This window comes from Anabrus simplex, chromosome 4, assembly GCF_040414725.1.
Source record: "Anabrus simplex isolate iqAnaSimp1 chromosome 4, ASM4041472v1, whole genome shotgun sequence".
In the NCBI taxonomy this organism is placed as follows: Eukaryota; Metazoa; Arthropoda; class Insecta; order Orthoptera; family Tettigoniidae; genus Anabrus; species Anabrus simplex.
In genome coordinates, this window is record NC_090268.1 from 139663789 (window position 1) to 139676446 (window position 12658).

Below are 12658 nucleotides of genomic sequence, written 5' to 3' on the forward strand. Positions count from 1 at the left end.
GTGAAAAAAGAATACTGTTATTCGGTGCTATAATTCAAGATAAGGCTAAATTATTGGCTACAAAGTTAGGGGATGATGGAAAGGACTTCAAGGCTAGTTCAGGATGGCTATGTAGATTTAAAAATAGATATGGCATATGTCAATTACATCTAAGTGGCGATAAGCTTTCCGCGGACCTGCTGGCTGTTGTTTTTAAAACAGAATTTGAAAAGATCAGTGAAGGACTGGCAAAGGATTGGGTATATAATGCTGACGAAACTCTGTTATAATTTAAAATGTTTCCAAAAACATCCTTAGCATCAATAAAAGAAAAATCTGCACCAGGTCACAAAAAAATTTTCTAATACGTCACGTATTCATAGGCTGCCACTACCGTGCATAGGGAAATAAAAACAACCTGCTACATGAACTAAAGCTACCCTAAATAATTGGACATATTTATTGTGTATGGGGAGGTTATCTCCAACTATGTCCGGCTCCATGCCTAAATGATTAGCGTGCTGGCCTTTGGTCACAGGGGTCCTGGGTTCGATTCCCGGCAGGGTCGAGAATTTTAACCACCACTGGTCAATTTCTCTGCCACGGGGACTGGGTGTATGTGTCGTATTCACCATCATTTCATCCTCCTCATGACGCGCACGTCACCTACGGGAGTCAAATCGAAAGACCTGGCAAGCCGAACATGTCTTCGGACACTCCCGGCACTAAAAGCCATACGCCATTTCATTTCATCTCCAACCATCATCTATTGTTTGAATTGCCATTAATTTGTGAGACAGAACTATGCCTATTTAAATGTGTAAGCTGCAATTATTACGTCAATAGCTTCGATCTTTCCTCATTCGCTCAATAAGCAAATCGATTGTGCGCGCGTACGCAGATCTCTCTCGAACTATGCGGTGTGCAGCTCTCTGCTCACAGCGAGCGAGATGTGAAGTAGCCGTCTACAAAGAAGGACGCAACTAGCGGTGTTCCTTGGAAGACATTTTGAAAGGCAGCCGGAATGGAGTTAAATAGTCCCGGATAGACTAAATTGAGACTGAGGCCATGCCTTAATACTTTTTAAATTTGGTTGAGTTCTCCTAGTGATGATAATTTTATACTTAAGTGATTTTTTGTTTCTACATGTGAGTGTCTTCATCACCGCCTGTGGTGCAAGCAGGCATACTACCACTAAAATGTCAACTATGTAAGTGTGTGAAAGTGGATTACATTAAATCGGATATGAAACCACCGGCATGTAAGTAAATATTCATTCAAAATTGTTTTGGAGCATCATCTATTTCAGTTAATTATTCGGAAGAAACATTAATTACAACCGTCATTATGGAATTTTCAACAACATTGACAAGACTTTACAAGTCAACTTTTGTAACAAAATCAAATTTTAGGCCTATCTTGGGTTTTCGCCAATATTGTGAAAACTGAATCAAGACTCTCTATCCGGTATTTGAAAATTTAGTAACCGACTGATAAACTAAATCAGTATCGTGAAAATTTTTCATGTGAGAGAAATGTCATTTAATTTATAGCGTGCATTATTGTTATTTTTATTTTCTTTCTTGGAGTGTTTCTCTTCCCGTCTATTTTCCCAATCTGCCTATTGTGTTGAATATTTCGTGTGATATTCCAACCTTGTGATTTTTTGAAATGTAATTCCTTTCGTGACGGTCCTTCCGCGGTTATTGTCGTGATTCCAAGGCCACCTCGTATTTAAATTTATAAAGACCATCCTGGTCTGCTGTAAAATTATTACACATAGGAAATGTCAAATCTAATTATTTGAACTTATCATTCATGTAATAAAATTATTATTTTTGGTAACTCCTCGCTCATAGAAGTGAATATTATTTGCCAGTTCTTAAATTTGATTGTGATCAACGCTCACATGTCTTATTCTTACCTAGATATGTTTTCTTCTTATCTTTGTTATATTGGTTCGGGGAATATTTTTCTGTTAATTGCTAATTAACATTTGGTTCATCTATCAATTTATTGGTAATATTGCTACTGATTCTGACATATTTTGGGTTTGTGTGTATTGGTCAGAGAGTTGGTAATGTCTATAGATTGACTTAAGGAAGGTTGAAACCTTGTTTAACCAGGTTCATAGTTACCGGCCAGAATTTTAATAACAAAGGTATACCTTAAAACTTAAAATTAAATATTTTAAATGGGTATCTGTTCATAATAAATATTTACAAGCTTGCAAACCTTTTCTGCATTATAGTTCAAGCAACTGATTTAACTTAGTATAATTTAGCGATTTAATAATTTATTTATTTATTTTATTGGTCCCTTAATTTAATTCCACTGTAAATTATTATGAATTTCATTCATTTATTTATTGAGTAGGTCATTATTTTGAAAGCAACTTATTTATCCTTCATTTATTACTTTAAAAAAAAGAAATATTTAATTATAAATACTATGAATTTTTTTCTCTTTAAGTAAACATCTTATTTACATTTTAAATTATCTCTTATTTGGTAGTTAGCGATATTGACCTGGCAACCTCTCAAGTGGTATTTAAGATACAGTCCTTTATTCCTTAATCTTCTGGGTCCTCCACGTTGAATGTTTTATACTGCTGCCACCAAGGTACCGTAAGTATATTTGTGCCTTATGTTCATTTTGCCATTCCTTGTGTGTTCATTGTTGTCTGTGTACCTTGGGTGGTGCAAACCCTAGAGCTCTTAAAAATATTGCCACCAATGCTTTACCACTTTATTATAGAGCTCAAAAAAGTGCCCGGATGTCGTCGCAACTTTTCAAAGAATGGTTCTTTCGAAAGTTTGTACCAAACATTGAATATTTTTCTAAGTCTAAAGGATTGCTCAGAAAAGCATTGATGTTGATTGACAATGCCCCAGCACACCCAGGGAAGTTGGAAAGCGGTGATGATGTTCGGTTTCTGCCCCCTAAAGCGAGAAGCTTAGTTCAACTCATGGATCAGGGTGTTCCAGAAGCATTCAAATACCATTATTGTGCGTTTTTGCTATGATTTTTTCTGAGCGATTGTGGATTTTCCGGTAAAAGTCTAGCGGATTTGTTGAAATCTAATGAACATGAAACATGTGATTTATTGGTATGCCCAATCCTGGGAAAAGATTACATCAGTGACTCTTTGTAATTCGTGGAACAAACTATATGAAGGGATATTTTTGGAAGACAAGGAAAATGATGAAAACCTGCAAGAGATGGTGAAACAAATTGCAGGGTGTGAGAATGTTCACCGGCAGGAGGTGAACGAGTGGTTACAATCAGATAATGCTGAACTTGATCTAACAGACCAAGAAATAGTGGATTCCGTGTTACTGCCAAGGAATGAAGCAGATAACTCCGACCTTGACAACAGCAGTTCTGAGAATCAAGTTACAGCAGATGATGGACTTAATAGATTGAAGGTAAGACTGATTTCGCTTTTTTATTAAAATACAGTACCAAACCCTTTAATAACAGTACTGTAATAAAATTACTGTATACAGTATTCAGTTCGATAGTAACAAAAGAAATTATTTCATTATTTCAAATTGCTTTGCGCTTTGTTGAACAAAGATATGAATCTACACAAGCTGATGTATTGTTGATTAAATGGTGGCGCGACATAGCTGCACGAAGCGCTGCACCAAGAAAATTCAGAAGAAAATCACTGATTTTATACAATGAGTGACATTATGTAAACATTTTAATATACAGTATGCACCTTTGCGTAACGAAGTTTATGCATTTTTATTTCGACATTTAACTTCTGAAAATACACTGACTGACAGAGCAAATGCAACACCAAGAAAGAGTGGTCAGAACTTTATGCCAATTGCAGGGTAGACTGACGTCACTGAGGTATGCTCATGATGTGAAATGCGCCGCTGTGCTGCGCACGTAGCGAACGATAAATGGGACACGGCGTTGGCGAATGGCCCACTTAGTACCGTGATTTCTCAGCCGACAGTCATTGTAGAACGTGTTGTCATGTGCCACAGGACACGTGTATAGCTAAGAATGCCAGGCCGCCGTCAACGGAGGCATTTCCAGCAGACAGACGACTTTACGAGGGGTATGGTGATCGGGCTGAGAAGGGCAGGTTGGTCGCTTCGTCAAATCGCAGCCGATACCCATAGGGATGTGTCCACGGTGCAGCGCCTGTGGCGAAGATGGTTGGCGCAGGGACATGTGGCACATGCGAGGGGTCCAGGCGCAGCCCGAGCGACGTCAGCACGCGAGGATCGGCGCATCCGCCGCCAAGCGGTGGCAGCCCCGCACGCCACGTCAACCGCCATTCTTCAGCATGTGCAAGACACCCTGGCTGTTCCAATATTGACCAGAACAATTTCCCGTCGATTGGTTGAAGGAGGCCTGCACTCCCGGCGTCCGATCAGAAGACTACCATTGACTCCACAGCATAGACGTGCACGCCTGGCATGGTGCCGGGCTAGAGCGACTTGGATGAGGGAATGGCGGAACGTCGTGTTCGTGTTCTCCGATGAGTCACGCTTCTGTTCTGTCAGTGATAGTCACCGCAGACGAGTGTGGCGTCGGCGTGGAGAAAGGTCAAATCCGGCAGTAACTGTGGGGCGCCCTACCGCTAGACAACGCGGCATCATGGTTTGGGGCGCTACTGCGTATGATTCCACGTCACCTCTAGTGCGTATTCAAGGCACGTTAAATGCCCACCGCGACGTGCAGCATGTGCTGCGGCCGGTGGCACTCCCGTACCTTCAGGGGCTGCCCAATGCTCTGTTTCAGCACGATAATGCCCGCCCACACACTGCTCGCATCTCCCAACAGGCTCTACGAGGTGTACAGATGCTTCCGTGGCCAGCGTACTCTCCGGATCTCTCACCAGTCGAACACGTGTGGGATCTCATTGGACGCCGTTTGCAAACTCTGCCCCAGCCTCGTACGGACGACCAACTGTGGCAAATGGTTGACAGAGAATGGAGAACCATCCCTCAGGACACCATCCGCACTCTTATTGACTCTGTAACTCGACGTGTTTCTGCGTGCATCGCCGCTCGCGGTGGTCCTACATCCTACTGAGTCGATGCCGTGCGCATTGTGTAACCTGCATATCGGTTTGAAATAAACATCAATTATTCGTCCGTGCCGTCTCTGTTTTTTCCCCAACTTTCATTCCTTTCGAACCACTCCTTCTTGGTGTTGCATTTGCTCTGTCAGTCAGTGTATTTACCAGGATGTGTAATCCGAAAAGCGTGTCAACCGAAGTGGCTTCACCCACACTTTATTTCAGATGAAAGGGGTTCTAATATAAGCACTATACCAAAATTTGGATACGGGCCATACAAATGGTCCTCCAAACAGTTCCCCCTCTTTCCTCTCCTTCCCCTTCTAACTTTCCCCGCTCTCTTCCCTCAATCTCACAGCTCCCCCCGCATTCTCCTTCTCTGCCATGCCACAAGTTCAAAGCTACTGTCGACACTGACAGCTGTGCTAGGTGTACCCACAGCAACCTTGAAGGGTAAGTTTTCCTTTCTTTTTCTGCCTGCATTCCCATAACTTTTACATCAATTTGTATTAAAATTTATTTTTTGTTTCTTTTACATATACCCCATTAACGCCCTTATGGATGGATGCAACTTGCTTTTCAAAACATCAGGATATCCTTCATATAATAACTTACAGAAAATTGAACCCTTTATTTATTTATACAGTAGTCGGCATGTACCTCAACAATTAATTAATTTTAGCTCTTGCGAAATTATTAGATAATGACATTTTGTCACTTTCATTTGATTAAGTGTTAAAATGAATGCAGCTACACTGAATTATCTTTAAATATCACGTTACATGAATTCCGTCACCAGCTATAGTCTCATTTTTGGAACTCAAATCCACAAGACCATTACTCCATGTGTTAAATATTTTAACTTTTTAAATACCGGTATGTGTAGGCCTACATATGCGTATTTTGTTTTTGTATTTTTGTAATCTTAACTTATGGGATTCAACCCCATTTTTTGTTGTGCCTGTTCAAAGACGTGATAAGGATAGCTTGCTGGCAGTCATTCAGGAATGGGTTTTGCCAGGAACTATCATCATCAGTGATTGTTGGAAGGCATACGATTGCCTGGAGGACGAAGGTTTTCTGGACTTACAAGTGAACCATTCGGTTCAATTTATAAGACAGTGTCTTTATCTGCCACGTGATACCTGTTTTAGCTGTACTCTGGCAGAAAACACCAGGGTTACCAACGTTATTCATCATATCATAACATTTTTCATCTTAAAAGTCAACCCGAAATACCGTAGAATGAATATGACTACCACTGCCATAAATATCTATTTATCGACCTTGATGATTCTTTTATATAGTTATCATCCTGTGGGTGGGGGCGGTAGAATAACACCCACGGTATCCCCCTGCCTGTCGTAAGAAGCGACTAGAAGGGGCACCAGGGGCTCTGAACTTTGTAGCGTGGGTTGGCGACTATGGGGCCCTTAGCTGAGTCCTGGCATTGCTTCCACTTACTTGTGCCAGGCTCCTCACTTTCATCTACCCTATCCGACCTCCCTTGGTCTACTCGTGTTCTTTTCCGACCCCGACGTTATTAGAGCACTCGAGCCCTAGGGAGTCCTTCATTTTCACGCCCTTCGTGGCCTTTGTTTTCCTTTGCCCGATACCTTCATTTTTTGAAGTGTCGGATCCCTGCAGTTTTTTCTCTATGAGTAGTTTTAATAGAGGATGGTTGCCTAGTTGTACTTCCTCTTAAAACAATAATCACCACCACCACCACCACCTTTCATATAGTGTGCTGTCACTAACAAGTAGCTCTCGGTTTTAATTCAAGTCCACCCATCCATTTTCAATACAACCGCTTCTGCAGACGACATTACAAGCCTGCGCAGAGTTGAAAGATTTCAAAGATTGTACTGAGAAAATGAGCAGTGGTAGACTGGTCACTGTGTCAAAAGTTATACTCCTCATTCGGTCATTGAAAAGATGGTGTTGCAGATTTGCCAATAACTCTGAAATTCGCCGTGATGTGAAACAGATGGCCGAGAAGCTAGTGGAAGAGCTGTATCGTCGTACTTAAATCACGCTAGGAGAGACAATTCCAGCTTCAGGTGTTTAAAAATGTTAAGTCTGTTCATTTTGATTTATTATTTAATTAGTCTATTCCCCAAGTGCAGTTTTGTTTAATTAATGAAGTGTTGTGTAAGAGATGAACACTCCTGCAAGGAAGATACTCTTTTGGGTGTGGATTCAGCGCATTTTTTACTTCCAGATTCACAAAGCAAGCATTTTATTTGCATATCTGCTGTGCTCACTCTGTCTGATTGTCAGTGTCTTCGTATATATCTTTAATGGTGCAATTGCACGGTTGACATGTAGGATGGGACTGGGAGTAAAGGACGAAATGAATAACGTAGCTAGTCAGAGGAGGGAAGAGGGAGAGTGAGCGAGCGACCGACGAATCTAATGAGTTGTGAATGATATGAAGTTTGAGAACTCTGAATTGTTTGAACTACCAGTTCATTGAAATTGAGTGGTTAGTTCACACTTCATAGAAGTGAAGCATTGATTTTGAACGACTCATTCACGAGCTACCCATCACTAGAATCTAACATCCAAAAAACAAAAAGGAAAGAATACCTCACTAAATAGGGGCACTGCTTCTGTATAGCTGAGATCCTCTGGAAACAGGAATGCATGGCAAGTAGCACACACAGGTTCTTCAAAGCAAGGACCATAATATCCATTGCAAAGGTAACATGATGAATGCTGAAACAATATTGAAGTACGTGAAAGTTATACACAATCTGATCCATGCAAACAATTCCCACGGTCAACTCGAACTGGACACCGCATAACCCACCTGGTCAAGAAAGGCCTTGCATTAATGTTAATAGGCTACCATTTGTTTTAATAATGTCATTCAACACACGTACATTTTTAACTACTGACACTGAAATTTTAAAACAACTTATAAGGTTAGCACACAAGGTTTAGCTTACCGTATATTCAAAATCTTCAGAGAAAGTTTCTAATCCATTCACGTTGGCACAAGATGGAGCACGACAGACTGCTGTTACATCTTCGTCTTCTCCATGTGACTGGAAGTAACCTGCATTTTCACTACCACCAGCAATAGCAACATCCGACAAAACTAATTTTGCTGCCATATTTTTTAGTACTATAACCACAGAAATTGTATCTTACGAATATAAATTATAACTTCGAATGATAGTGTCATATATATAAGGATTATCCTTTTTTGACGTTTCACAAAATCGCACAATCAAATTCCAGCATACGCAAAGTGAATGCCGTGACTCGGCGTCTTCCAACAACACAGGAGACAGCGAATAGCGATGATCCAACACACACACCTGCAACTTGTCTTCTTCTTCTACCTCTTAATATTTGGTTGGGCTCTGTATTTAACTAACACACAGTTCCAATACTTTATAAATTAAACACTTCCGAACACTCAGAAACAGTAATGGTGACTAATAAACACGTCATCTCACAGGTGTTAGAGCTGGGAAAACTGTGAACCTCTTGTTTATTATCATGTATGGATGGAACCATAGGATTATTCAGAAAGTACTTTAGTACAAAGATCATTGGTATGGGTGAAAATCTATATCTTGTGGGTGTAAGGGTAATGGACTTAGGAGTAAGCACATGGACACAAGGTACTATATCTTCACGCACCTTGTACTTAATTTTCTTCGTCTTCTACGCAAGGATTATCTAAGAGAAATATATCGTTTTTAGCACAGCCTGCTCGATCTACATCAAAATGGCGCCACCGTTGGGTGCGTATCGCGCAGGCAGTGGCTGTTCAGTCCAAAGAGGATAGAATGAGCAGTCACAGGTTAGTGGATTAAGCAACGAGCTAGAATATCATAGAGGGGCTGTATACCTGACATCAGCGCTCCCCTCCTTGAAGCAAGTTGATAAGGGGCAGCCATGTTAACGGTTGTCAAAACAAAGCGAATTGGCGCGAGAGCATATGTTGAGGTGACAGGGAGATCGTGCATGCCAATTTAATTCCCTAAGTTTTAAGAAGTGAAAAGATAGATTCTCGCTTTCAAGAATGCCAGCCGTAAGCTCAGCGTATGGTTGTACTAATCGGAGTAATAAAACCAAGGATATATCGTACTTTAAGTAAGTATTACTGAATTATAGCCGAGATTCCTTTTTGTAATTTCTGTTTGTAATTAAATCCATTTTATTGTTTACTTAGCGAAAGTACGGATAGCCACGGTAATTATTTGTCGAATTTTGTTTCAGATTTCGTTTAAAGAACAATGAATTAACTGAACAATGCGTTGTGAGGGCGAAAAGAGATAAATGGTATCCCACTCAATTCAGTTGCTTATGCTCTGTACATTTCCAGCCCTATTTAATTTTCATTCACCTTTACAAATAAAGGAAATGGAATGCCCCACCACTAAGAAAACGTTACCACAAAAAAAAAAAATCACTTTTTTCGTTCAAACGTACACCAAGTATGATAAATACAGCATTTTACTGCTATTTTTGTCCGACTCGTTGGCTGAATGGTCAGCGTACTGGCCTTCGGCTCAGAGGGTCCCGGGTTCGATTCTCGGCCGGGTCGGGGATTTTAACCTTAATTGGTTAATTCCAGTGGCTCGGGGGCTGGGTGTTTGTGCTGTCCCCAACATCCCTGCAACTCACACACCACACATAACACTATCCTCCACCACAATAACACGCAGTTACCTACACATGGCAGATGCCGCCCACCCTCATTAGAGGGTCTGCCTTACAAGGGCTCCACCCGGCTAGAAATAGCCATACGAAATTAATTTAATAACTGCTATTTTTGAAATGTATAACTTACAGCCTTTATTGTAGATGTCTGTTGCCTTGGTTTTTAAAACTACGTCACACTTCATAATGGACAACTTTCAAGCTAGTAATCCCAGTATGATATGGTAATGGGTGAAACATGATATCCCCTCTATATTATAATAAATAATTACACTAAACGATTATTGTGGTAAAGTATTCATGGGCCGCCTCTGCGGTGCACTGGTTAGCGTGAGCAGCTGCCAGCCCTGGAAGCCCGGGTTCGATTCCCAGCTCCGCCACGAAATTTGAAAAGGGGCATGAGGGCTGTAACGGGATTCTATCAGCCTGGGGAGGTCAACTGAGTAGAAGTGGGTTCGACTCCCACCTCAGCCATCCTCGAAGTGATTTTCCGTGGTTTCCCACTTCTCCTCCAGGCAAATGCCGGGATGGTACCTAACTTAAGGCCACGGCCGCTTCCTTCTCCCCCCCACAAGGCCCCTGTTCAGCATAGCAGGTGCAGCCCTCCCTCACAGTTGTATCCCCCGACCCAATGTCTCACGCTCCAGAACACTGTCCTTGAAGTGGTAGAGGTGGGATCCGTCGCTGAGTCCGTGGGAAAAACCAACCCGGGAGGGTAAACAGATTAAGAAAGGAACACAGTACTCATGAGAATGCAATAATTTTAAAAATATTAACAGAATGAGGTTGTAACCTATTATAGGTCCCTAAAATTTTAAGGTTTCCTGTCATAAATATTTATGTCCATCGTTTTTATTCTAATTTACGCTTAAGCACAACAGCCAAGCAGGGTAACGCTCTTGTTCCGATTTCGAGGAATATTCGTATGTCACTGTGCGATGATTTCGAACTACCCTACAATCAGCTGATCGTGATGTTGGCCTCGTGCCGCAATATGATGAAGTGGCGGTATTCGCTTTCATGCTTCAAGCTTTCGGCAACGGACTTTAATTCTCCCCCAGCGATTATAAAATGCGCATTTTCTACACTTTTCGTCATTTAAAGGCCATGCCTCCTTGCTTGTGTGACAACAGGAAACATGGCGGACGTTCATTCTATTAGGTTCACCCAGGCAGCGCTTACGCCTCTCTATGTTATTCTAGCTCGTTGGGATTAAGCATATGCTATCAAAGGTGCCAACTTAAATAAGTGCACAACAAAAGGGAAGATGCCTTTTTAATGGGACTATTTCACATCGAGAAATGATTAAATTAGTCACTTTTTAGGTTAATAGGAATGCCTTATCAAGACAGGACACAAAGCAATGGGACACAAGTAAGTCTGTGAAATCCATCACGACGGCTTACTACATAGAACTAGACCGGACTACAAATCAGGATTGGGATGTTAATGTACATACCTGGTTGAAAGGAAAGGGTTATACTTGGTTCTTACATGCAATTAAAAAATTGGCTGTTAATTCGAATGGTACAACAAAACGAAACATTTAATGGCAGTTGGTGGCCCGCATTAAGAAGGTTAGATATAAACTCGCGTCGTTGATGTTAATATGTCTGGAATAGTGCTGGAAACGGAGTGGTTTTTTTTCCGGAGCGAATGTTTGGAGCGTTTTAATTTGGAGCTCCGAATTACTTACGAGTAATCTGCCACGCGGTAATTTCAAATTTGCTGAACGGTGGATTGGAAAGGAGTATGCTCCAACAATGTTATTGGTATCACATAAACAAAAGTAACGCAGTTCAGTGTCCAGTAGCTTAAGGCCGGTCTCCACTGATTAACATTTAACACCATCATGTTAAATTTAACATGTTACAATTGACATGTATATTGTGATTATGTCTTCCAATTGACTTTGTATGTTAACTCAGAATGTTGAGGTTAACACTTTTAACATGTTGGCGTGTTTTCCGCTCCAAGTGGAAAACATGTCAAGTCAATTCGTTGTTCGTGAGATGTTGGCACAGCTTCGGCAAATTCCTTGCCGTTTCCATGTCAACAGATAGGCAAACGACGCAAATGACGTGCTCCTCGTGAAGTAGGATTATAGTTACAAGACTCCGCAACACTCGTTCTCTTTGTTATAAGCTACAAATACAGTACCGGTACCGGCACGCGCACGTGTGTCGTTCTCTCTGCACTATACTAAAATTTATAGTCAGTAATGGAGTGGAGCAAGATTACTTTGTACTTAATTAATGATATAATAGAAAGGCCTTGTTTGTGGGATGTCTCATCAAAGGAATATAGAGATGAAGTGAAGAAAACCGACAGTTTCCAGGAACTCTAAATTATCTATAATTGCTCCCGCGAGTGCATTGATAAAACCTAGCGTCCCTCCGCTCCCAGTACAGTCGAATATTGCAAAAAAATCAGAAGTTGGGTGCGGGAGCGGACGAAGTTTATACTTCAAAGTGGTTTGCTTTTGAAGCAATGAGCAGGATAAGGGGAAGAAATGTGCCTAATAAAACTGCATTTCTAAGTCATAACAAGAAACAGCAATTCCAATAACAAAGGGCTAAATCCTCTTCATCTGAGTCCATTGTCCATATATGAAAATACTAGACACCACCTAAATGTATTACCACAAATATGATGAACTACTTAGGGCCTATATATAAACAAAGAAAGTCAAGTTCAACATGTTTATTAAGTGTGGACACAATGTTAAATGAAACAGTATTCAACATTTAACATTGAACATGTTGATGGTGTCACCAGTTAACATTTAACACTTTTAACATTTAACATGTTATTGTGAAATGTTAATGTTAATCAGTGGAGACCGGCCTTTACATACAGATCACAATGATTAGAACAGGAATTATGTTATAGGGCCAATCCACATTACTTATGACTTTGAAATATAAAATGAGTATGGGCCTAGGTAATATG

The 12658-nt window shown here is 40.9% G+C and overlaps 1 protein-coding gene across 1 annotated transcript in view; it reads right to left on the minus strand.

Moving 5' to 3' along the window:
- morgue (modifier of rpr and grim, ubiquitously expressed) overlaps positions 1 to 8374 on the minus strand; it is a 51719-nt gene extending 43345 nt beyond the window's left edge. Inside the window, exons 1-2 of the mRNA XM_067145220.2 lie at positions 7978 to 8374; positions 7616 to 7744 (exon numbers count right to left, since the gene is read on the minus strand). Coding sequence (XP_067001321.2) covers positions 7616 to 7744; positions 7978 to 8145 — 297 coding nt within the window. The 5' untranslated portion in view covers positions 8146 to 8374. The remainder of the gene's footprint in view (positions 1 to 7615; positions 7745 to 7977) is intronic.
- Between the last annotated feature and the right edge of the window lie 4284 nt (positions 8375 to 12658).